The 27,956-nt window shown below is 38.1% G+C and overlaps 1 protein-coding gene across 2 annotated transcripts in view; it reads right to left on the minus strand.

Annotated features, from left to right (window-relative positions):
- SHANK2 (SH3 and multiple ankyrin repeat domains 2) overlaps positions 1 to 27,956 on the minus strand; it is a 324,085-nt gene that overhangs the window by 205,443 nt on the left and 90,686 nt on the right. The window contains exons 1-2 of one of the 2 annotated variants that reach the window (XM_027667372.1): positions 3,922 to 4,166; positions 249 to 558 (exon numbers count right to left, since the gene is read on the minus strand). In XM_027667372.1, the coding sequence (XP_027523173.1) occupies positions 249 to 558; positions 3,922 to 3,958 (347 nt within the window). In that variant the 5' untranslated portion in view covers positions 3,959 to 4,166. Of the gene's footprint in view, positions 1 to 248; positions 559 to 3,921; positions 4,167 to 27,956 lie in introns of those variants that run through there. The other variant, XM_027667371.1, reaches the window with a different exon arrangement.

Genomic DNA, 27,956 nt, shown 5'->3' on the forward strand with positions numbered 1-27,956 from the left:
CCCTGCGTTAAGTCACTGCTGAGCTCTGCTGAACTGTAAAGCCTGCCTGGCTGCTGGAGCCCTGTGAGGAAACAGCTGGCTTTGACTGGTGCTTCCAATTAAAATATTCACACTTGGATGGGGTCCACTGCGTTGAGATTTAATACCTATACACTATATAGAGTGCAAAGTGGGCATATAAATAACATAAAACGTGTGGCAATGCAGCACAATGACTTTAGGAATATCTCAAGTCATCAAAAAGTCACCTGATGTGCCTGTGCTGCTGCCGCTTGGCATCATCTCCCAGCCTGTTCAGGGATGGTGACCGGCTCCGGGAGGACGGAGTGTAACTCCCCACGGTTTTTACAGTTCCATTGGGATTATTCTGCATCTGTTGAAGCAGATGAGGTGAAAGGCTGCGGTGTGAAGAGGCAGAGGATGATGCTGACCACTCAGGGAGGTTGTTGATGTTCAGGTTGTTGTCGCTGTTGGAGCGGAGCAAGATCCGAGGGGCTGCCAAGGTGTTTGGAGGTCTCCGCCTTCTGTTGGAATAGGTGGGAGCCTCCCTAAAGGGCACTGTGTGAAGAAAGGCATTCAGGGTAATCTCAGATGATTTCACCACTCATATGTGTTTACCACCACATAATATAATTCAGCAACATATGGCATTGTTTCTTCTGCAGAGACAGAAACTCTACCTTGCCAGCAGAGCTGATCGAACTCATTATCCTCAAAACATCAGTAAAATTTAAAACAACAGAGCAACATGAGCCTGTTTACTGGCTTGGATGAATAGTTGAGCAACACCAGTGTCAGGAGTGAGCTGAATAGCCTGAACTACGGTCTAGGAAATGGGATTCACCTCATTATTGCCAAGTTGGACCTTCAGAAATTTCATTTTCATGCTGTGTTGTCACGTTCTATTAGGAAGGCACAAAACAGGGCTGACCAGCAGAATTTCTGAGTCATGAACTTGCACTTTCCTTCCCCCAGCTGGTACCCAAACTGGTTCCTCACAAGTTCAGGCCTAACCTGAAATCTGTAGTGTTAATAATCACCTTATTCCCATCTTCCAGGTTAAAAATTGAGGACATGGCTTCTTCTCCTGGCAGAACTCTATTACATTGCTGTAATCCCCAGGTATTCCCCTATTTCTAATCTAGGCACTTCTACCACATCAATTACTATTGTATATAGAACATATTACCCGAGGGGAATACACTCACTGTCACGTGCCGTGTCCCAAAGGGAACATGACTGTATCTAAAGGCTGCAAAATACTTATAAATGAAATAGTCACAACAGCAAACAAGGCAAGGGCAGTAAAAATCTGACACAGAGCAGAGGGTCCATCCCCTCATCAGCGCTCCTGGTACATTTGCACAAGCAGATAATGCTTTCCAGATCACCTTTTCTCCCTGTAGTAGTTTGTTCCAAGTGCAACTTAAAAGGCAAATTTCCTCATAAAAAGACACTCAGACATCACTAGATGTGATATTTCCTGTCCTATCAAAAGGTAATAGAGAATTTGACCACAAAAACTCGTTCTAGACTTGCTTCCCACTGTTGCGACCACCCTCATTAATTTATTTCAGTGGAGCTTGTGGGGTCACAGGAGTTGAGCCAGAGTGCACAGATTTACATCTGAAAAGTCACAATAGTAAAACTAACAAAAGGCAGCCAGGCATTATTCTGAGGACTTCATTGAGCTGCTGTAATTCTCAAAAACAATCATATTTAAATTGGTAAAGAAGTCCCACAAAATATCATTCTACATGTCTAAAGTGCCAGTAAGCACCATTTATGAAGTGCCAGAAATGTCTACTCATTCAATATCCTTCAAAACCACAGAAAAAACAGAATAAGAATGTCTGTCATACTGTGCAAGTAAATAAATTCACATAAATATGAATATACATAGGAATCAATCTGTCCTGTCTTGAAATAGACCCTTTAATTGAGAGAACAAAGCAAATTTTAAGGTTTCAGAGCAAAACTGAGAGCGTACTCACAGCATAAAATAGAGATGGAATTGCAAGGAGAAGAACGGTTTATATAATTTTCACCAGAATCAGTTTATGATTAACTACAATTCTGAATATTTTAAACCAGCATCCTTTGTATTTCTAATGAGATGAAACTTTCTTTAGCAAACAACTCAACAACATCAGAACAACCAAACAAGAGAACAGTGTGAGCAGAGAGAAAGGGCTTAAATTCCATATTTCCTTTGAGACAAGGCTGAAATGAGGGAAGCATTCTTTAAAAGCTGTTAAAGGGGATAAAGCAGAGAAATACAATATTTATGCTGGAAAGTGGCAGAAACTCTGTATAATTTTCATGGCATTTCAAGTGTTTCAAATTTCATATTTTTTTAAGGTTTCAAAACAGCTGAGTATGTCACTGAGAGCACCTGGGTGCTTTAGATGTCACAGTAAAAGCCCTGATTATTGCCAACTTAAAAAAAACTCTAAGCATTTAGTTCCCAAATTGGCATATGCAGATCCTTAGGTGATGTAGGGGACAGAAATGTGACATTTCTGCACTCCTATATTTTTGACACTTGGAATCTGACTCTAGAAATTACTTCATTGAAGATAAGGATCCTTCCCAGGTACAATAGAGCAGAATCCAGTCAAGGAGAAAGCACACAAAACTGAATATAGGGAATGTTTGGCACATTTGCCACCTGAAGGTCTAATCCTGCTGTCTCAGGGTTGCCAAAGTTTGCCTTGGATTCAGAAAAATTGAGTCTGAACCTTAGATTCTAATTTTCCATGAACCTAAACAGGTGCCACTCCAAGCAGCCTGCCCAGCCTTCCAACCACAGATAGATAAAACTAAATTTTGCCAATGGTTTGGAGATGTTTACTGGGACTCCGGAGAGGTTGGTGGGATATCTCTTGGTGGGAGGGGAGGGAGCATGAGGGCCAGGGTGACAAGATGGATAGAGAGCTGCTGAGCACGTTTATACCAACAGAGTTGAGAAACCACTCTTCAGGTACCCTTGTCTTCTTTTTCCCTTATGTACCTTAGAGGGATTTTACATGCTCATTTAAGAGTTTAGCTTTTGCTTTGCTATTAATGCTCTATTCTTAAGGAGGGAACTACAAGCAAAATTAGCCCTTACTATAGAAAATAATCACGAAAGGAGACAACTAATTACACCAATTGACACTTGTCTAACACAAATCTTTTATAGAAAGAGTTAAAAATAAGCATTTCGGAGCCTGAAGTGATTAATATTCCACCCAACTGTTTCTTTCCCCAGCAATCTGCAAACTGTAAGTGGGTGGATATTTTTTTAGCTTCTTCTTATCGGCATTATTTATATTAATTTCACAGTAATAAAATTAAAATAACTACAACACAATATGATGAAATGCAAATGTCCATGCTTTAATCCCAGTTGGACAGTGATTTTCCCTAATATTTCCCCACATTCAGAACTGTAAGTCTAACTGTTGCAAAACTTGTCTGGGAAAAACAGTTGATATAAAATGACATGAAAATGCCTGAACTAATTACATGCTCCTAAAGTTTAAATTTATCATCCCTAAAAGCATACTTGAAAGTACCACATAAACCTTCCTCCAGCTCTCCCAGTTCTATTCCTAGCACTTCATACATCTGAAGGGGCAATTCAGCACCATTTACTGACAAAATTCACCCTGGAAAATCCTTAACGTGTCTCCAAATGCATTTCTTAGGGAACAAAAACATTTCTATAACTACTTGATTCTTCAGAGAAAATCCTAAAAGGAACAAAGTCACATCCAGCTTTAATAACCACTTGCCTTAATGGACCATCTAACATCAAATAATTTTGAAAAAGAAATTGCAGGAATTGATTAATTATAGTCACTAAACCCATCATATTCAATGTACACAAGAAAACACCGGTCTGAAACATCAAAGTGTTCTGCTTTCATCGCTTACCTTCTTTCTTTGTGAAGGCATTTAACAAAGACTTCATTTTCCCTTTTTACTTTAGCAGCAATCCCCTCATTACATAACCTTTGCTGGGAAGAAAGAGGCAAAAAAAAAAACCAACCCCAAAAAAATAATAATAAAAATAAAAATTATTCAAGCTACCCAATTTCTACGTGTTCAGGCTGGCTGCACCCTGACATAAGCAGCAGGTTTCTGGGCACCGTGGAATTGTGAGCATAGCTGGGCATGCAGTACCCAGCGTTCTGGTGACAAAGCCCACCCCACATTCTGTCTGTCAGCTGGGAGCCAACTGTGCACAGACTGGAGCTCCTCAAAAAAAAAAAAAAGGACAAGAAAAAAAAAAGAAGCTCCTGCTATCTTTCCCAGCATTAGTCATGTGAACCTGCCGCCGCCACAGCCTCGCAGACGATGCTCCCGCTCCGCTCCCAGCCGGGAGTGTGCGGAGCCAGCGCGGGATGAGGGAGGTGCGGGCGGCTGAGAGAGCCCGGGGGGGGCAAACATGTGGATTTGCCAAGGTGGGAAAAGGCAATTCTTCAGCTGCAACTGGGAACAGGGAAGCCTGGACAGCGGGAGCTGCTGAGGACAGGCGTTTAGCTCGAAATTTGGACAGCTGACTCTCGGTGCACAGAGGATTTTACTGTTTACTTGCTTGTTGCTGTTTATTTTCTTGTTGCTGCTTACTCACTTTTTACTATCTATTTCCTTTTTGCTATCTATTTCCTTTCTGCTATTCAATTTCCCTCCTTTATTTCCTTTCCCCTCTTTTTTCTTTTCCCCTCTTTATTTCCTCTCCTCTCTTTATTTCCTTTCCCCTTTTTATTCCCTTCCCCTCTTTATCTCCTTTCCTCTCTTTATTTCCTTCCCCTATTTATTTCCTTTCCCTCTTTCTTTCCTTTCCCCTCTTTATCTCCTTTCCCTATTCATTTCCTTTCCCCTCTTTATTTCCTTCCCCTCTTTATTTCCCTTCCCCTCTTTATCTCCTCTCCCCTCTTTATCTCATTTCCCCTATTTATGCCCTTTCCCCTCTTTATTCCCTTTTCCTTCTTTATTTACTTCCTTGCTCACTGCAATGTTCCAAAGAAGCAATTTGAGGAAAAGTACAAGTCACACTAATCTTCACACAATGACTCCATTAAGAAGGGAGACAAACCTGTCACTACACAGAATATCTTCCCATGGCCTATATTCCAGTCTCAAACAGAGATACAAGCACGATTATTTCCCCTTCCCCTTCCGTTGCACTGGAATAAAAGAGAATTTTTTTTGCACAGGATAAAAATGAAAAAGAAAAAAAACCTGATCAAGCTCTTTTGCTAAATTCAGTGCTAAATTTCTGCAGATGCCAGAAAACACAAGGTGTAACCAGTGAAGTTTGTAAAGTACTAATTCTAAAAAAAATTGATTTATAGCTGTGCCAGGCAGTGTAAGTATGCTTCCAGAGGAAGTGTAAATAACTGAGAAAGACAGATAAGAAGCAGGGGGAGGTGCTAAAAGTCACAAAAATGTTAAGCGTATCTAGTTAAATCTAAGATACAAGGATATCAAAGAACAGGAAATTCACTAAAAAAACCAGTAACCTACATTAAAAAATGGTCATAAATAACATAACCTATGTAACAGTTAATAAATATTTATTCCATTTCAGGGTTCTCTGATGATCACTAATGCATTTATTTTGAAAATTAAGGGAGTTTCTTATGAGAAAACTGCTTCAAGACAGAAAACAAATTACTTAAATGAATTTAATGTCTTTTTGCATAATGATCTCATAGTTAACATAACAGCAAAAAGAACTAGTAAGCATAAATTAATTGAATAGTTTAAACTTAATTTAACATTCCAGTGTCTAATTTATAAAGAAAATAATGCTTCTCTAATATAATTTTATGGTTTGATTCAATTTCTTTTTAAAAGCAACTATCCTTATCAGGTGAAAATCTTACCAAGGGAAATGTTGGACACAGCATCAAACATCTTTATTTGACAGGAAGAATCTTCTTCTTAACTTTTAATAGATGCAAAGCTTTCTAAAGAATAACTTTGAACTTTTATTCATTAACTTATAAATATGTGGATTAATTAGCTCCCCAGAAGAACCAATATAATTTCCAGAACAAGAACTGCTACACCAGAACTGTGCCACTAATTTGAATTACAAGCATTTGTGCTTTATAGTTTCAAATATCTTCTTCCAATCCCCCTAAATTATATTTGGAGCCACAAATGACAAAGGAACTATGAGTATTAATGGAATCCTAATTTTCTTTTTGGGGGTGTCAGTGGCTTAAAGTCTTTAATACCAGTAGTAGAGCAAGGACAGGGTTAACCCAACTGTGCTCATTCATGTCTGCTCATATACAGTAAAACAAAAACAGACAGGCAATTGTAGTCAATCAAAACCAATCCCAAGGGGGATTTTTATTAGATTCTTGCCAGAGCCATAACATTTCATCATCTAAAGGTTTCTAATCAGTGTTAGAAAAACATAAAAAAATACGAAAGCCACTTGAAATTATTGAGTTTCATGGAAATTGTGGCAATTCTTTCCGACCTACATCAGCAGATGTATCAGCTGATGACTGATCATTTTATTCCATTTAACTGTTTGTCTTTTCCCCAATTCAGGAAATATAATTTCTTCCTATATGGCAGAGCCTCCTGCAATAACCACTATTGTACAATGGGAAAATATGACAATCAAGGAAGTCAGTGAATAGTTGCAGCTGCAGTTTTTGAGTTTTTCCTCATTTTCACTAATAGCTTATTAGGACTTGTTTATTTTAACTGAAGTCTTGAATTCTATGGTGTTGGGAAATTTAAAAAGAAAATATTCCAGCAGTTTCCACTTTTTCCTGAAAGATTTTCTGCCTCATAACTGTAGTCTTGGTATTGCTGTCTCAGTACAAAAAACTAATAATTTGATTATAGTAGTACAAAAACCCCAATATAACCCATGAGCTATAAACATTCTTAACCTAAAAATCACAAAGATCTTTCTAAACAGAGGTGAAGTAAGCTCTCATTTCCCTACTCCTTTGGGAGGTGCTCAGGAAAATGTGTGGGAGCTCTGCATGGGGATGTGTCTAAAAGGAAAAAGCTACCTTAAACAGAAATTGGGCTCCTCAGTTAATTTTGATGAGCATTTTTTTTATATTTGTAACAACAGTCTCCCAATTTTTATAGGCATTTGAGTCCACAGGCCCCATTAGAAATCTGTGGAAAATCAGTGACTTACATACTCTTGAGGATGTATTTTGGGGCACTTGGATGCCTTTAAAAAAGCACAAAATTATGACCAAAGCTCTTATTTAATCATCCCACCAACACCTCTAAGGGCCAAGGCTCCTCAGATAATGGTAGAACACAGCTATGACTGCCCTGATTTTATTCTTGTTTGATTTTGTCAATTTTGGAGTTCTTGCCAGAAAAATTCCTTTAACATCTAGGTTTCTGTTAAAAATACAGTTCTTAGCATATATAAATGCATTTCTCTCCACTACAAAATAGGCTTCCAATATGCTAAGCCACCAAATGAAGAGATAGGCAAGAAAAGAGAGATTCATATATAGACAGTTAAGTACATAAAGGTTCTTTGTGGGGGGAAAGGGAGGAACCCAAACTAGGTTGCTACAGTGCTTCTAGATTATTTACTTATTTCAGAAAGCCACAAGGTGGTCGGGAACCCAGATTCAGGAATCCACCTCAGTGAAAAAATTAAACCTATTTTATAAAGCAAAGAGTTTGGGTTTTTTATTTTGCTGCAAAAAAATCTGGGGAGTTTTCTCAGGGAGCTGCAGTTAAACCACAGAGAAGCATCTGAGCCCACTGAAATGATACTGGAGGAGCCTTAGCTGCCCTAACTTCAGTGGTATCTCTGTTGCCACTGTTAGTAACTTCTCAGCACCCAGCTACCAGTGGTATCAACCAGCAGCCTTCAGGCAGGCAGGCTGAGTTTGAAGGGTAGAATGGGGGCAGAAGACTGTGTGTAGGAAAGGATAGCAGAGGGATGACTCGGGAACAGATGGCAGGAGCTATCAATTAGAAGGAAAAACAAAAAATAGCAGTGTGAGTTCCACAGCCATGTACCAGACACCCCTTCCGTTACTGGGCACTGCCGCTACATCACCGTCCCCAGACTTCACCCTCTGTGACCAGGGCCAGTGTCACGCTGCTCTTTCAAGGAACTTCTTCCCAGAACATCCCTAAAAACCAGCAACAAGGAGTTGGGAAGGCTCTCAGCTCAGGCACAACTGTGTGGATGGCTCAACCACAGGCAAATTTTTATGTGATGGAGCAAACTGGCCACTGCCAAGCTCTCCAATTCTGCAGAAAACACCTCACTCAATTCCCAAGTATTTTAATAACAAAGTATCTAAAGTGTGTTTGTAGGTACATTCCAGAGGAATTTAAAAGTTGATGAATATACAGATGCAACGCATACGTTAAATTAAAATCATGGGAAATGAAAATCCTTCTTTCTTGCTGTGCTCATATGATTATAAACTAGCCTTCACTAAGATTACAGCAGTAATGCAAGAAAAACACTCAAAGAGCTGCACGTGTCTACAGAAGGGAGACATGTTCACCTCAGGGCTTTACTTTGAGATGCTTATACAACATCAAGTAGAGACAGAGAATCTTCTACTCAGATTACATTAAAAAATTACTGGTTATTGCTTAAAACTTGTTACATGTCAGAACCAATGTCTGACACCTCTTTGATAGGTTAGAAGGTAATAGGAGCAGAAATTATGATCCAAAAGAGCTTGAATCTCATGGCTTTTCCCTTTTTAAAAAGAAAAATTGTCAGGCTCAACCTGCAAATGGCTGAAGCTCTGCCTGCAGTGATACAGATACACAGATCAGAATTTACCTGAGAGCCGAAATAAAACCTCGGTCCCCAAGGATGAGAGGTTGCTTTGTGTGAGGAATTTGGGTCAGGGGTGCAGATAGAAGCAGAACAATAGAAGGTTAAAAGGTGGGAAAATGAAACCCTCCAATTCTGTGTGAAAGGTTGGAAGGAGGGAGGAAACAATGGTCAATAATGAGGGAGATGTCTTGCAAGTAGCAGCTTGAAGAGCGAAAGAGAAACGCAGGAAGCTACAATAGTTGAAGGGGAATTTAAAAACATGACTCAAGTCTATTAGCAATGTCGAAGCAAGCAACCTATCTGAATAAAACATGGATGGCTCACTTTGATTCTAACAGATATATGGATGTAAAAGCAGCAACTTAGCCAAATAAAGCCCTGTATTTTACGTAGATGTGTTCCTGTAGAGCATTCTCCCTGAAATGGGAAGGCCAGCTCTGACAAGGGTTTCTCAAGATTTTATACTCCCAGAGCACTCACAGCCCCTCATTTCTATTATGCATATTTGGGTTGAAAACGGCATCCAATCTTACTCTGAATAATACAAATAAGTAGGGTAAATATTTGTGTCTGTCCTCCATACATTTGTGCACACAGATAAAGAGTTTTCTCCGCTGGCTGTGAAGACAAGGAAAAGGAGAATCTTTTAAAAAGTAAATAGTTATTGAGAAACCTTTCAAAAAAGGCAATGGGGTGATTTGCAGTTGATAAAACATGAAACTACTTGTTGTAATTGATTTCTTTAAATATGAACTGGGCTGATTTCCAGGTCTGTTTTCATCAGTAAGTAGAACTCATCCAGAATGGTTCATCTTTATACAGCAGCAGACTATCAGCTACTTAGAAGTGTCATTGAAGCAAGAGATTAACAACTTCTACAGTATCTGGACAGAAAGATCTGTTTACCTCAGACTGAAAGCAGTCAAGTGTGAACCCCTGAAGCTGCATTCTTCTACCTCCAACAATAGGGTAGAAAATATGAATAAAATATAATTATCTCCCATTACAAATTCTTGTGCTCTTTAAATAAGCTGGTGAAAGGGTGGAGAAATTTTCTCCTCTAATAATACAATGGAAAATCTTGTCCTGATGCAGCACCACACAGAAGCATTGAGAACATAACAAATTAATGTCATTCTTTGCATTATGTATACACTGAGTTGGGAAAAAATATCGCTTAACATGAGGGGGCTGTGCATATCCCAACCCACACAGTTTATGCTGAAGAAAAAGATAAATTAAAACCCATGTCATTCAGAGAATTCCACGGCTGGTGGTTCCTGCAAACAAAGATGCCTGACTCCTCTTCTGATGTCTGACACTGATGGGCCTCAGACGCAGTATTTGAATTTGTGGGTTGTGGTGTGAGTTTGTGGGTTGCAGTCTGATGTTGCAGAGGAGAACAAAGGTAAGTAAAACCGCACAAGATGCTTAGCAAAACAAATGCACCAGTATTGGATTGCATGGTGTTTCTGTGTTCTGGTGTTGTACAGAAAACAATCTAATTTTGCCTTTGTGTAACTTTCTTCCTCCCAGAAGCTCTCCATGAATTCCTTAAATCATTATGTTGTTCCAGGCTTTATTCAGTGATCTGATTTCACTGCTTTAATCTAAGTGTGAACCTCTTTAGTAAATAGTGGGACAAAGCATCTGTGCTTCCAAAAGTGTTGGTGGATCATGTCAGTTTTATTTAGAATAACACCATTTTCATAACTGAAAAGTGTATAATGCTCTCAAACGGGGGAAGAAAAAAAAGATTGGATTCTTGTAGAAGTTTCCAAATATGTAAGTGGTCAAAGTGGTCAAATGTTGTGACAGAGGCACAAGTGTTAGTCCAGTACAATTCACATAGACAAGTGTATTCGGAGGGTGGGGAGTATTGGGCAAACTTATTTGTTGAAATTAATCCATTAGTGTGAGTTAGCCAAGGCAGGAATGATAAGAAAACAGCAAAGAAACAGATTCATAACATCTTCCTTCAGCTCCAGCTCCTCCCTCATCTTCCACTCTCAAATCTTGGTGTCCTTCACTGCCACTTTTCAATTTCATTTTCCCTTCTTCTCATGGCTACAGCTGCCTTTCACTGCTTCCACCACCAGCTCTCAAAGGATAATCTTCCCACCTCCCAGAGCCAAGAGGAAATAAATGGCATATAAGAGATAATTTCTAGAAGATACCCCACCATGGCAAAGCTACATAAAATTAGCAACCAAGACAAATGGATAGGGAGAGAGGAGGATTTGGACAAAAGAAAACAGTTTTTAGAAGAGAAAGATTTCTAGGAGGTTGCAATCTATAAACACTTGAAAATAGTGGGAAAAAAATCATCCAATCTTCATATTCCAAAGTTTAATTGTGAGGAGAGGAGGGAACAATCAAGCTGCTAATATGACATTGCTATAATTTTTTAACACCTTATTGCACTTTGAGGATAATATTTTCATTGAGTAAAGAATACAGTATTTTACTCAGCAGACATAGCTGGGCTGGAAAGGAACTAGAGAACTGTGAAAGCTTTTCACTCTGCTGGCTGCCTTCCCAGAGATGCACACTGCTTTATGATGTACTTAATGACAAAAAAACTTGCATTACCACTTTCATTCTGACATTAGAGTAGAGCAGCAAAAGGAGCCCACTTTTATCCTGGCAGAGGTACTACCAACAAAAAAATAAACCAAGCACCAAGAGAATAAAATTTTTGACTCTGCAGCCTCCCTGAAGCCCGTGAGTCTGCAAGCAGTGAGAAGAGAACTTAAGGAGAGGATACTTCTGGGGGTTGTGAGTGTAGAAGAAGCCAGTAAGACATCCATATCCCATAGACTTGCACAACGCTTGAGAAAGCAAAAAACTATGATGGTAAACAGTGAACCCCACCATTATAGCACCCACATTATCCTCTGCACACTATTTTCCCCTCTTTTCTAGTATAAGTGATCTTCAAGAATTCCTCCTTTGCTCTTATTCTAATGTAAATGTTGTATGTAAATATGTTGCAATCACCCGTAGAAATTGTATAAAATCCTGTCATTTCACTGGGAAGGTGGAGGTGTTTTTCCAGGGCAACCTGACCGTTCCCCGGGTGCTCCAGAGGCCCGCAAAATAAATATACCTTGCTGCTTAAAGGCTACAAACTTTGTCTCTAAGCAGAATTTTTCCGTTCCTGCCTTTTTGGGGGCAAAATCTTGGCATCAACACTTGTTGTTAAATAGAAACTAAAACACTGCTGACTTATTCATTAAAGTAACAGCATTTTAAATTATATTGGTAGCCCAGATTTCTTCATCTCAAAAATAATTGTTAATGAATCATGCTGGTATAACTAAGATAAAAAAAGCAAGTATCTGCTGTAACAGGGGGTTATCTCTGTACAAATATGTAGGTGTTTGCAGCATTTGTAATGTTCTCAGTGGTTAATTCCATTGAGAAAGAAAGGCTTGCTCACTGAAGAGTCTTTGAGGTGGATTAATGATTAAAGTGATATCACAATACTATACCTACTCCTGGTTCACGACATTATCACTTGGGTTTTAAAATGTTTGAAAATGTTGAGGAAAGACCTTTTTTTCCCCCCTGTTTCTTGATGCTGCCTGCAGATCGAGTTTTGCACTGACAGCTGAGTTCAGATTTTATGGAACAAGAATACAAAAAAGGACTCTGTTTATATAGGTTAGTAAGTCAGAGCAGGTAAATAACTGAAAGAATAAACAAGGTGCAAGCTTTAAATCCATCATCAAAAAGCAATTTTATGTACATTCTATCTCAGAAGCATTCCCATTTGTTCTTATGTTTCTGGCAGCAGTGGTAGATGTGATATTCATTAATTCAGTGGAAAATGCATGGCTGACATCCAAGACATTACTATGAAAATAGAACTGTTCTGGATATTATTTGGCAGTCACACCCCCGGACATCATGACTACTACAATGAAATTTGACTTCCGTGTTCAAGTTTCAAAATAACTCTGTTTTCTTCCAGACAAGAAATGATGCAAATAAAGCCTAAAAAAGAATGGGATCAGAGAAAGGAGAACCAACTGTACCAACAAGCAAACTACATATGTATTCCTCACCGGAGGAAGCATCATCTGGCATTGGCCACCTAGGATCCAGCCTGTGGTCATCTACAGAAGCACATCCAAAATAAGATGGTGATTGTACTCATAAATTCAGGGGCACAGGTCAGGGCCATGAGAAATTTAAGAAATAAACAGCATATCTTTATAAACAAAAAAGTAAATAAACATGGAAAATGTACTATGTACCAAAGAAAAAAGGACATAAGAGAGATAAAACAAGGTAACATAAAATATGTATTTCAGATCTTACATTAGGAAGCTTCAGTTGAGAAGCAAATTCAAACCACTTGCAGCATATTTTTTGTCTACTAATATTTGTGGTAGAGACATAAATCAAGGGAAATATCCAGCCCTCAGCTCTACCAGTGAACACCAGACAAAATTTCACTGGAATCTTGTGGTGCAGCAATCCTGTAAGAGTCCCCAGCAGCTCTGGCTTCTCAGGAACCACTGCCTGAGGTAACAGAGAGGTGACCACAGTCCCCAGGACACCTCTGTTGCAACAGGGGTCAGAAACACAGTCACAGATTATTCTCACTCACCATGCCATGTTCCCAGTGGAAATTAGGAAAGCCTAAGATCATTCCCTCAGCTGGAAAATGACTGGTGGAGGGCAGTGAAACAGCACAAGAATATATGAAAATTTATAAAGCCGAGGAAAACTTCTATAGAATCACCTTGAATAATTTTTCCTGGTCAAGAATTTGGCAAGAAATTTACAAGTAATTCACCCTAAGTCCCCCTGGCTAGCATCATGCTTCACTTTATACTAGGAAGCTGTAAGGAACATCAAAGGAGTTATTAGCAGAAAGGGAGGAAAAATAAATGGGACTCACAGGATACATTTGAGGTCAAGAAATAAAGTATTAATGGAGGTGGAAGGACTGGAAGACAGGCAGAAAATATAGTGAAATTCCAGTGATTCCCAGTGAATTCGGGAGATATAATCTGAAAGAGATTTTCAATGGAGAAAATGAAAATGGATTACTGCTTTAAGATGCCTAGGAATCACAGTACTCAATGACTCAGGAAAGTGTATGTCACGTAGTACATAAACAAGAAGGCAGCGTACACTGGGATGCTGCACATGGCACGAAGAGTAAAGTGCAATTCCTACAGCCTCTGCTCAGAGCTTACTCAGTCTCTAAACACCAGCCACCACTTTAAGATAAGGATTTAGCAAACCATACAGCCACCAAAAGTAATACAGTAAATGATGAAGACGCAGGAGTGACTAATTAGCGATTTAAATTTATGTTGGAAACTCAACAAAAAGCAAAGGCTCTGAGTAAGCTCCTACATCACTGAGAGAGTCACAGAGCTCTGACACTGGAGCACTTGCACCTCTTAATCTACAGGTTTTCAAGTGATGAATGAAGGGAAAGACACAAGTGTTTAAATCCTACTTGCAGTGAAGGTGGTGTATCCTTTGCTGTGGATTCTAATGGGAGCAGTTTTCTGTCAAGAAATAAAAGGAACATTTGAATGATGCAAGATAGAGAACAAGAGTCCTATGTAGGACACCATAAAAGCATTGAAGGTATTCAAAAGTAGTTCTCTTCCCCCATCACTCCTTCGAACAACCACAGTTCATGGATTTGTCTAAGCACATAACTGGGAAGCGCACACAGGTAAGGTGGAAGCCAAGTAGCTTCTCCACAGCCCATCATGATCACAAGTCCCATTTCTATCCAAAACCTGTGCAGAGAGTGCAGTTTATTCCTACCTCCACTGCTGCCCTGTATTCTAGTGCAACCCAGACTAAGAAAACCCTTTTGCTGCTTTGATCCAACAAGAGAGTAGAATAATCTGTGGAGGAAAAGTGAAAAACTTCACAACTGTAGATTCTCCAGAGTACAGATCCAAGAGAAGAACAATCAGTAAGCCTTCCATTTAATTCTTCAAACATCACCAGTACTTCAATAGACAAGGTTCCAAATATTAACTAGGAAACTCATTTTTAGCTGGTGCTCCACTGGACCCTTATCTAAAAGAATGGGCAGAATTTTCTCTGACTTAGTATTTTTTCAGCTTACATAATCAAGAAGCTTAGCATTTAAAGGTTGTTAGCCTTCTTTAGAAGAGACTACATGAGACTTTCTGATCATTGTGCCAGGAATGGATAGCCTTTTCTGAAAATAGACATTGCTACTGGTAAATACCATCATAAACAAAATACAGATTCTCTCTCCTTATCATCACCTTACTCTGTCTCAGTGTGGATTTTATTTTAGACTCTCACTACTTAAGGCTCACTGACCGATTTCAACCTTCCTCTGTGCTCCTTAAAGGGTGGAACTGTCAGGGATTTTGTTGCTATGCACTATTATGCCTGGGAAAACCTTTGTAAAACCAGTTGATCTTTCTTATCTCCTCTGTCACTCTCCCTTATAGGAAAAAAGATGGGGGGGAAGCAGCTGTCTCCTAAATACTGTTCTGTGGCTGAGGGGCATTTTCTTGGCTTTTACAACATTGCATCTATCAATATTCTGCATTTTCAATACCTACCCAGTGCAGGTGATGCCTAGAAAACAAATCTCCCAACACACAACTGTTAATGCCAGGTAAGAAATATGTCTTGACTAACAGGGAGTACTGTAAAGGAAAGACATGCAAACACACACAGACAAAAAAGAAGAGGAGAGAAGAAACCCCCAAGTCCAGGGACTGTGTTAGCTGTGATGAATAGATCCCATAAGCACATAATGGGAGTGTAAGTACAGAAAGTTCAGGAGATTGGCTGGTAGAAAACAACACTGTCACCACAGAAAAGCCTGTAATGCAGGAACTGAGTAAAGACACTAAAAAATGGATGAAGTAGTTCAACATGAATCTGAGGATTACTATGAGACAAAATGTAGGGAACAGTTGTGAAAAAATATGGAAAAGGAGATAGGAAACTGAAACAAAGCAGAAATTTATTACTGATGGCAATAATTGGATATTTTTGAGCAAATGGAGGCACAAACACACTAAGGACAGAAATCATGATCACACTCAACAGTAAATGGTCTCTCTCACAGGACTGTTGACTTTAGTAACTTTTCAAAATACAGCACATTCAGAAAAAGCCTGTCACTAGCACAAGTAAGACTTAGCTAGCTTGATACTACAGGTTAGAAACTCAGGGAATTTGGGAGGATCCCAGAAGGCTAATCATGATGCAAGATCACATCCTTAACTATTCATGCTGAAAGCAGGATAATCTAGAGCAGCAATTTTTGCATGCAGTTATGCAAGGCACACACAGCTAGTGGAACTTCCAAGCATGACCACAGCAGAAATTTCTTTGGATAACAAAGACCTCTAATTTGTTAAGAGAATAAAGTTATGAAAGGAATGAAAACATCTGGTTTTTTTCTCATTCAAGAACAGACCAATTTTTCTCAAGCATTAGCAAGGTTCACTACTAATCTACACGCATTAGAAATTAGTGTCCATAATAAGCTAGGGAGGACATTAGGATCTTTTTTTAAAAAGAGTACAAGTGCTAAGTAATTCATGTGAGCAACAAAAGCACTTCAGTGCAGCAAGCACAGAGCAAAATCCAGCACACGCTGCTGAGCTTGGGCATATCTGCAGCGTATTCCCAAACCAAGGAGCAAAAGAGAACATGGCTCATGCATGATTTCTGAGTCAGGAGGGTCTGGCAAGGCAAGAATTACAGAGCTAACAAGACATTCCATGCAGATTCACCTGAGAAGCCTCTACACAACTTCTGGATATGCCAGGTTGTTATTCTTCTGGATAAGCAAAAGTGTCCACAAAAGCACTCCTGCCAAGGGATGGTGGATTTACCACTAAACGGGTTTTCTACGTCCATTTAATTGAATTGTGAAAGATACACTTCAGTGGGGCCCAGGCATACAACAAGTTAAAAAAACCATTCCAAAATGTACCTTTCTATAGCATTAGGCACCAAATACCTCCACAGGTCTAATATTTCCATGCCCCTGGTGCTTAATTGTAGTTAAATTAATTGGTTTTACCAGTCTCCATGTAGGTAGACCTGGTGTGACACCGTAGCCTCTCCATTGGAGAAGATGGGGCTCTTAAAAATTGCCATGTCATAAGAAGTATCATGGGAAAAAAGCCAAAGCCATAGCTCTTAAACTTGGAGGATGGGGTAAGATAGTTAATTAGAAGCTTTTGGTGGATCATAACACATTCCACAGAGCCAAACAATCCCCAGCCTGCCCAGCTACCTTGGACTCAATAATTCTCTATGGTAAGTTGAAAGATGATGCTTCTAGATCTCACACAGCAGCATTTAAAAAACATCATATTTCAAGCTTTCCACCATTTAAAAATACATTTTAAGCAGGTTATTGTTAAATTTAGATAATAACTTTTCTTTATTGCTTAGATTTTTAATTATATTGCTACACGCACGCACAAAAAAAATCATTATTTGTATGAGGTGACACATCAAGAAATCATCATTGAGCACTCACAAGGACTGTGATTTTCTTCACAGGTATTTAAAAGCAGTTTGACTAAACAAATGTTTCATTTGCAGAGGAGGACTGAAAAGGAAAAACAATTACATTGCACCCTACAGAAAAATATCTGCTTCTTTATTGTTCTTGAAAGTTTCTAGATCTACACTAAGAAAAATCTTCCACAAATATAACCTAGAAAAATCAGCATTTTTGCCCACTGTGGTTTGAATATTCTAATTCCAGCCAGTTGCACATCTCTGTGAAAGCCATCATTAGATAATTTTCTGTCCCATAGCAACCACTTTGTTTTCTCAGGGAAATAAAATATTTTTACCTCCTTAGCCAATACCTTTCTCTGTGTGGTTTCCTAAACGAAGCTGTTTGTAATCCAAAGCTAAGAGCACAATTTACACTGGGCTTCTCAGGGATTTATACCTATACATGTGGAAAATAAAAAGCCAGCCACAGGCTTTTCTAACTATATATATGTGTGCATGTACACAGCAAGAGTGAGAGTTCCACATTTTGTATTAAAAAGCCTGGATTTGTTAATAAAATATTTAAAGTTACACATTCAAGTTAATAAATTAATTTGCATTATTAAACAATTATACTTAATAAATGAAAGAGAGCAATGGAAAGAAGAGAAAGGTATTTTTTAATGATCTGAAAGTGCAATAATAATTTATGTCTGAATTTAGTAAGTGATAAGAAAGCAAATAAGACATAAGAGACTTCAACCCACTTGAGAGGATCTTCCTGTACCTGTCAGAGCTGACAATTCCATGGTAATCCAAAAACTTCAGGGCTCCGGCCAAAGCCACCAGTTCTCAAACAAGGGCTCTCGATTCTCTCTGTGGAGTGGCTTTTTCTTTAAACGGGGTTTTAATTATTAAATCATGCTAAAGTGACTATACTTATTTTAAATAATTCACTGCTGCTATTTCACTGTGCAAGTCACTGCTGAAATTCCCTACAGGCATTACATAGAAAAGAGAAGCACAGAATGTAGTAGTAAGACACCAAAAAAATGGCAAAAAAAGCCATAGAAGTAGATCTTGTACTACACTGGGATCATCTGAGACGATGATCATCATCATCACCTGAAGGTTGTCTCCATTCAAGCATAAAAGGACAACAATGAAAAAAGAATGTTGATTTTTTTTTTAATTTGATAATCCTATCATGTCTTTTCATGATATCAAAATGTTACTGATTTAAAGTCTGAAGAACAAGGGGCACTGGAATGTGTAAAAAGTCTCCCAGGGGAAACTTGAACTGCTTGAGAGATGGAAGGCTAAACAGGATGCAACACCCACACAAACACTGCAGGAAGATAGTAAGTAAAGAGAATAATAATCAAGTGGCTGTTGTACTACATCAGATCTTTAGGAAATCTTATTTCTCCACCTGAATTTTGTAAAATAAAACTTTGCGGAGGTTACAAAGGTGAAGGTTTGAATTTTCCTAACTGTTCCTTAAGATTGCTGGTTTCAACAAAAATGAGATGCTTCCATCTCTATTTACCTAAGCTTTCCAAACCAATAGAGAAAGAAGACCAGTAGGAATCCATTTATTCTCATTGTAGAATTTCAACCTTTTTGTCATTCGGTTTTAATGCAAGGGAAAGACATGATCTGAGCAGCATTTCACTGGTGATGCAATGTGATGGGTGCATTGCATAATGTCATGGGATATCAAAAGATGTGTCCTGGTGTAACCTCCCTGGTGCACAGTGAGAACTCCTGAAAATCCAGAAGGCAGACAACAGCTTTGAAGCCATTACTGGAAAGTTGTCACTTGTTTCCAATAACTGAACAGGATTTGTGACTACCCAGCCTTAATGGTCCAAGCTGCTTCGTTATGAAACTATGCCTTCATTATCTTCGGCAAGGCTTATCCTTCTTCTTTCATTTATTATGATTTCTGTCATATGGGCATGGAAAAACGGTACAAAATCGACTTATAGCAAGTTTTGTGCTCCTTGGTTTGGGGGCTGACTCAAAGCTGTGCTAATTAAACCAGAGCTCCCCAACAGGGCTTCTCATTTCATAACTCAGGAATTGCTGAGTGATGGGAACAGTTCAGTCATGTTTTTCTCATCCTGAAGCAGGAAGGACTGATATAAGACCTTGCTGGGCATGGGAAACTGGTAAACTGTCATTAAGGTCAAGCCAAAATCAGCTCAAAGCTGACAGGGATATAAATTAGTGGAAGAAAGAGTAGTAGTTTTGCACAGAGGTTTTCTAACCCATTTGAGCACTTCCATTTTCAGTACTTTGTATGAATTCCTGAAATACTTGGTATAAATTCTTAAAATACCTGGTATAATTTCCTAAAGTACCTGGTATAAATTCCTAAAATACCTGGTATAAATTCCTCTTCAGTTGCACCTTCATAATTTCAAGAATCAAACCTCAGAGCCTCTTTTACGGATATAAGGTGATGCCCCACACTGTGTGTTTATGGACATTTTATCAGTTAAAGATGGAGCAGAATTAGGAATCCATGAGATTTGAATTGCTTGTTAAGCAATTGTCATGGCAGATTCTGACAAGAACATAAAAATATCATAGAACTAAGCAGAACTAAGCAGTTCTCAAGATAATTTCCAACTTCTAATAAAAACAGAGCAGGGTACATCTATACATTTCATTACAAAGGCTGTAACCATGGTAGAAAACGCAGCATAATTTGATTCTGACAACCTGTAATCCTCCTTATGCCACAGTGTGAAGAAAAATTTCAAAAAATCTCCAAACTACTGCATTATAACTTCCAACCAAGAAAAACAAACCTAATCAACCTGCATTGAAAACTTCCTACTTTTTAACTAGGGCTCAGGGGAAAGGCTTCAAACATTCCCGTTACAGCGCAGCATCATTTTGGGTGAAATAACATAAAATGCACTTGTAAAGATATTGGAGAAGACTGGAGAAGGGAGTTCTAAAGGGAATAATAAACAACCAATAGTAGGAGATTGGAGGCATGGAGAACAGCTTCCTACCTTGGACAAAGAGCAGAGGAGTCACTGCATAGGACTTCAGAGGGTCAACAAACACTTTCAATAAAATGTTAACTTGACTGAACTCTTGTCCAAACCTTTCTCATAGATATTGAACTCTTCTCCAAAATGGAAAAAAAAGTGTTATTGGAAATATCTAAACAAGTGGGCCAACACGGCACAAGCAAACTTAAAATCTGTCAACCCCATCAATATTGCAGTTACCAGGCGCTGCCAGTCTTCATAAATGCCAATCTAAGAAAATCTCCATCCTGACAATTTCCTAAAGTAATGTGTAGCTGTACACTGAGTAATTATTTTTTTCTTTGAGACACAAGAGTGACAAGTGATAATAATTAATTTTTTTTCCTAACTGCATGTCTCTCCCAAGTTTAAGTGACTTATCTTCTGACTTTCTTCACAATATAGAGACAAATTATACCATAATACACAACAGCTATCCCATATTATTTATTCCTGCTAAATGTACTGTACAAGCATTAAGGAAAACAAGGAATCTGAATTATGTCTTACATTCATGATGGGAAAAGTAATGGATAATCCATCCCTGCAGATCTTAAAAAAAGTTTATTTGGGTTTTAGAAAACTGTGAATGTGGCTTTTGTTGCTTCGACATGTATTTAAGTTCTGAAAACACCTCCTTTGATCCAGCATTGAACACTTAGTCACACTCATTTCTGGAATTCAGATCCACAAAGAGATAAAGGGCAGTTAAAGTGCCAGAAGACTCAAAGCAAATACACCCAAAACAACACAAAGTATGTTTAACATTTCCTTTATACTTCTGATAATACTCAGGACACTGAAAGATCTCAGATCTGTTGTTCTTTTCTAAAGTATTTAAAGCAGTTTCTTTCCAGTTTGGAGAACTTAATTACTCTAAAATGGCTTTTTGCACTCACTGCACCATGAAAACTGGATGGACACTCACGGATGTCTGGACACACAGCCATGGACAAGTGCGCTTGCTGTAGGCACAATACAGGAATCTTTATGTAAGGTTTCCTTCTCTAAACTGTTCTTGATAAACACTTATAGGAATAAATATGGTAAATTTTAGCTCCCTGGAATTCTTCATGGCTTGTGCAAACCTCAGGGCAGCATCGAGGCCATTGGATCAATTAAATTCTGAAGGTGAGATTTTCAAAAGGATATCTATGCCCAAATTCTGTTGGTTTTGAATGAAAATTAAGCAGCTATTTTATTAATAATTAAAAAAATTCCAATCTATATTGTTCAACAAAATTTGGAGTCTTCCTATTAACAACAGAATTGTAAACCACATTAAAACACCAGCATACTAACACAAAGTAACATATCTGGACATATTAAGCAACAATCACTCTCTTTTTAAATTACTAGTTTGCTCAATACCATAAAACATTCATTTTTTTATGCACAAGCTAAGCTTTCTAACCAAAGCTGCCCTTTTCCTGCTGCATGCACATTTACTGGCTTTCCCAGGAAACAGATAGGTAGGACCACATGGAGAAGGCTACCTGTACACAGAAGTTTTGCTGAAATATCATCTGCAAGAAAACTGTGAGATGAGGTGCAGAGCTGCATTATTTTACCTTGACAATATAAACATTCAGTACTCCCTGTAGTAACACCACTTTTAAAATAACAGAGTGTTAGTCTCAAACATCTCAAGGAGTTACAACCCCTTAGATACATGGAGTGGGATTGCACAGCATTTAATCACTACGTCAGATGTAAAATTTTGTATATATCAGAATAGTATAAAATATATTAAGAAGGTTATTCTATTAGTCACAATGAATACGCTAAACCCACTTTATTCAACTCATCTTTTCAATGTTCAGGTCCAAATGTGGAGTTCGGAGTCATTCTGAGCCCAAAATTTTTAATAGAATCACAGAAGGGCTTGGCTTGGAAGGAATCTTAAAGACCATCTAGTTCCAGCCCCCTGCACTATCCCAGGCTGCTCCAATCCCTGTCCAACCTGGCCTTGAACACCTCCAGGGACGGGGCAGCCACAGCTTCTCCACAACACTTGCCAGGGCCTCACCACCCTCACATTTAAGAATTTCTTCCTAGAGATCCTCCTTCTCTACACCAACTTAAGCTCAAGACAACAGATGAGGGGTCTGTGAAGTCTTTCCTTCTGGGAAGGCTGTGCTCCTGAAATACTCCGTGTTTCCTTGATTTTCCTTTTCCACCATGATCAGACCTTTCTACTGCTGCCCCGAAACAGAAGAAACGACCGTGGTTTATAATCCTTACCTGACAGCAATGGATTCCAGGGACTTCTACTTGGATATGGGAAGCAGGATCCTTTAAGAAGGGCAAGAAACGAAGGCAACATCAAAAGAAGTTAGGTATCAGAATTCTATTTCAAGGGGAGAGCATTTGAAAGTAGAAGTTTATGTAAGCAAAGCTTTTCTGATGGCATGGTTTGAAAATTGGAAAGTGGACAAAATAAACATTCAGAGGAGATGAGGAAGTGAACTCCACTTTCTCTGAACTCCTCCTGCTCCACTGCCCCTGTCACTTAGCACATGGAACAGGGAAATGGGAATGAGGTGTTGGAAGGTGATGAAGAGCATTAGTGATTAAGGCCGGCAGAGGAAGGCGACACAGGACTTGGAAGACTAGAATATCTTAGAGATACACCTGGAACAATGAGAAACACTGATTTAACTGCAGTGCTTTGAATGCCACGTGCAAGTCAAGGACCAACTTCTGCAAGACACCAACACCTCCCCCTCCCTGCCAGCATCACACTGGAAGTACAGAAGCACCATCACAAAAAGATCACTTATCTTTTTGGAAAATGGCTTGCAAAGCATGTTTTGTAATTATTTCAAACTTTAATCACACCTCAAAATGATTTTCCTTTTTCCTCTCCATTATTCTTTGGCTGTATTTTAAGAATTCCTACTGTACAACCTGAACCCAGCCCCAAGAACGTGCATTTCTGCCGAGTATCTTCTCTGCAATTTTCAGTGTCTGTACTTCAGATAATATAAGAAGTTCACGAAATACTCGTAGGGCTGGTTTTGAATATTTCTGGCATTCTATTATTGTAGCTATTAGTCTGCTTTGTAAACAGTTGCACAACTCCAAATACCTTGTTTACTACACAACCTCTACAATTTCACACACTTTCAATCTTTTATATTCTGAAATGTCAGACTAAGTTTACCTTAAAAGCTTTATTTTACAATACACTTATCTACAGTTCATGTCTGGATGCCTGTAAATTCAAGGGATACTGCTACAGTTGGGGAGTTTGGAAGAGTTGTGTTTCATAGCACTTTTGTTCAGTAGCATGATTCCATATTTTAGGAACCTCTTTTTAACCACTCTCCCACAGGACTCTCATATTAAACACCACTATCCAAAGTATTTGATACGTTTGCTACATCCCTGGAAGTTTTCACATTTCACCATTCCAATTAAATATTTGCTTTAGAATAGCCCATGACATAAGTGTCAGAGTTTTGATATTTTAGGGATCAAATTATGATCTTGAACAGATGTCCTATATTTATAAACCTAATCACAAGCCAAGAAGGACAATAGTTGTGCTTTAATTTTTTCAAGCAATCTGGAATATCAAAGGGTATTTATTCAATAGCCTAAAAAAAAGAAGAAAATCTCTGCCTAATCCAGGTACTGAAACAACTGCATAGTAAGGTACTCAAAGTTCCCTGAATAAATTAATAAGGGAAACATTTGAAGAGGTTTTCCTAGTAAGTGGATCATGGTGGGTTCAAGTGTTATTTCAATTATTACAGCATTTAATGTGTTTACATCTTCCTCCATAAAACATTCCACATATTATACACAAGAATTGCATTTATCTGTGTCCCAAGCTTGCTAGTGCAGGAAAGGATACTCCAATTATTGCTTTGGGAAGTGTTAAGGAGCAAGAAGGAGGTGTAAGAAGGAGTCAGTGTTCTGAGTTAACTTTAGTGGCAGAAAAAAAAAAAAAAATATATAAAAACCCTGTTCCTGATAATTTGTAGGATGTTTAAGCAGCAGGTACAACAATGTTGCATTGAAATCTTGTCGGGGGAGTCCCAGGGAAAATAAGCTTGTAATGGGAAATTGGCAACTGACTTTTTCATTCAAATAAGAGGTAGTCGAAAGGAAAAGAAGAGGAAAAGCAAACATTGCCAATATTTTGGCATTTGTAGGAGTTCTCCAAAAAAAGCTTATCTAGGTTCCCTACAGCTTTAACCTGAGGAAAAAAAATACACATTAATGCTGCAAAGGAGCTGACACTTCTCATCTGCAGCCCACTCAGTCAAGGAACATCCACTTATATACCCTCATGCATTATTCACCAGGAAAATGGAAATAATCTACCAGTGGTAAGCAGCTCAGAATCAAATGCAAATCAAGGGAAAGCAGTTAAGAACAGTATCATTCACAACTCCTAATGCTCCTCCACACGACTGGAGACTCCCGGAGGAGCAGCACAAACCATTACAACTCCAATCCCAGTGGCGGCTGGTGCAGCTTAGCCTGGAAATTGGCCTGTTTTGGGGGATGGAAAAAGCTCTGCCCTGTGCTCATCCTTTGAAAAGGAACTTGCTTTATTTTCCTTCAAGTAGTTTCTAACTTCTTGTCAATAAAGGTGGGTCCTTTGGCATACACATAAGGAAGCTTGATCCATTATTATTATTATTTTCACTAAATTTCTGTGATCATTATAGCACTGACTACAGTCATGTTCATTCTCTACCTGAATAAGAGATTTTGGACATACATACAAAAGTCAGGCATACAAATAAATTTCAGTTATTTAAAAAAATCATTCCAAAAAGGAATGTTCTTCATTTTCAATAGTAAGAATTAATGAGAATTATCTTACAACATTATTTACAACAATTATTTTATTATCTTAAGAAGTATACAACAATAAACATTAAGATAAAGAATAAATTAATTCTTAGATCGATCCCAGTTTTGAAGTCATACACCATTATTTAGAGGCTAATGTGAACAGCAGAGGTTTGCATAATTTCTGCAAGTTTATACAAATTACCCCGGACAAATTTTCCATGAAATCTACATGAATCTTCTACTATGAAGTGTTTCCATGTGCCTGAATTTATTATCTTCATTGCATACTCAGGTGGCTGTAAACTCCACGCATTAATATTCTTTATCAGAATTCACAGCTTTAACCCTTCTGGTTTTAAGGACAACCATTATAACATGTTTAGGCTGTGCAGTTTTTTCAGACAAGACATTTTCAAGGGAAAAAAACCCTAGATTTAATCAACTAGTTATTTATTTCAACAATTAGCTGAACCCAAAAACTCTGTTGGCTACTCTAGACCTGATTTCATGAAGTTATAAAATGACAGGAAAACATTCTTGTCATAACTATAGTATAAAGTGTAAAATAATCAATACTAATCAAATATGTCTCACTCTAGGTAGCAAAAGAAATCCATTAAGGTCATATATTTTTGCAGAGCTTTCAGAAATATATTTGACTATCAGAAAACCTAAGGAAAAAGAAAAATCCTAAATGCCAGATATTCCAAGTACAATGAGAAAAAGTGTTTCTAAACCCAGAATTTGAGATGAAAAATGATTTCAGTAAGAATTTGTCTGGATATTCACACATGGAAGAGCAAGTACAAGCACATCCTAAAAGAATGTTCATCTCCAGTTCTCAGGATCTCAGGTGTCCTTCAGACATAATGCTTTCACAATATACGTATTTCAAATCTCTCACACACAAGAGGCATTTCCTTGCCAAAAATAACCCTCAAATTTAAGGTCAACTGGAAGCTTCAAAAATCTTTTACAATGAGCTGTTTATGTCACTACACATTGTAAACACATTATCAAGATCCTTAATTAAACTGATTATTCATTTAAGTTGAATAATTCAAAATCTATGCTTCGATTGCTGACCTGAGATACAAAACAGGAGCATTCTAGACAAAAAAAGGAGATGAAATATGTACCCAAATATTTTGCAAATGCTTCAGAGCTGGCATTTCTCTTCAAATCCAAACTAAAGTGACCTTATTCCAAATTTTATGTGCCAAAAGAGAAAATCTTGAGAATCAGTAGACATAGAACTCTGATTTTGATTTCAAGTTTCTTTTGAGTCAGTGCTAATTAAACTGATTCTTTCTACATGTCTGCAAGAAAAACAAAACAAAACAAAACACAACAAAAAGGTAGCCCTAATGACTTTATTTATATACATGTATTTTGACCCTGTGTGTTCAGTTTTATGCAATTAAAAGATACTCAGCTTTGCAGAAAATATTCCTTATCTCATGATAAAAGAAGCTTAACGACTGATCTGGATTTTATCATTTTAAAGCATCTATTCATCTCTTGCCACAAGTAAGCAACTGATAAAATGTTTTTAACACCAAAATACAAAAGCTATTTGAAAAGGACACCCTGTGGGTTTCATGGGAGTAACATAAATGCAATGGCTCTGTTGTGAAACAAAAATGAGCAGAGTATACATGTGAATTGTCATGACAAAACCCCATTTTTCTTGTAATTCTGCATTTACAGAACTGTGTAAAGAAGGGAAGGCACAGGGTGCTATTTATTTGATAATGATCTCTGATTATTATCTGTACTGGCCTGACATTCCACTAAATAAATTCTGGACTTGAACATTTTGCCTTTTTAAATAGCTGTGCTGTAAGAGCTCAGTAAAATGCTGATCTTGGGGGACAAGCACTTACACAGGAGTTAAGAAGTCCCTTCATTTACCACTGGTGCACACTGACAGTCAAAAAACTCTCCCAGTGTCACCCAGTATCACTATGCCAGGTCCTTTCAGGCACCTCTCATCCAGCAGAGATGACTTTGGTGCTCTCAGAGTCAAATTTTAGGAGTATTTACCATGAAAAAAACCCAAACAAAACACAGAAAACATTTGTCAAAATTCTGAGACTTCTTTACCATGATATGATACTTGCCTGACCTTTCCTCACTGCCTGGAAGCAATTCAGCCAGAATGGTGAATTTATTCCTCCCCAACATGTATTTTAATGACTCATTGTTTTCCTATCTCTTCCTAGTTTCTGCAAAGCTTAATGAACTTGAGCATGATTATTAAAATGCTGCAAACAAAAAAAAAAAATCCTTTATTTAATTTTTAAAAACCTATATAACAAAAACAATTTAGCTGCGAGCAGTAAAGGACATTCTAAAATTAGAGCCAGTTGTGTTAGGGATGGTAGCAAAATGTCTAAGCCATATGCTGGTGTAATATAAGGTACACATGTCCTTGCAACTTGCTCCTTCAGAAACCATCATAACTGCTACAGCGCAGCCTTGATCCAATAACTTTAGATTTTAATTTGCATATAGCACCAGATCAGTATGAATATTTGGATATCAGAAGTACATTACAGTTTATCTTCCCGTGTCAAGAACATGTTGTTACCAAATAATCAGTATAAATAAATGGAGAATCTTTGGTTTAAAACAACTCTTTACTCCCAACTTACTCCATTTTTTTTTCCCTTGGAGAGAAGACATAAAGGAGATTTTTAAATGTGTGCAGATATTTTTCAGATTGTATAGGACACAGTCCACCAGCAGCCAGGAAAAAAAAAGATTTTGCCTTTTTTATTCTCTGG

Source organism: Corapipo altera, unplaced genomic scaffold (genome assembly GCF_003945725.1).
Source record: "Corapipo altera isolate COAL_440 unplaced genomic scaffold, ASM394572v1 114, whole genome shotgun sequence".
Classification (NCBI taxonomy): domain Eukaryota; kingdom Metazoa; phylum Chordata; class Aves; order Passeriformes; family Pipridae; genus Corapipo; species Corapipo altera.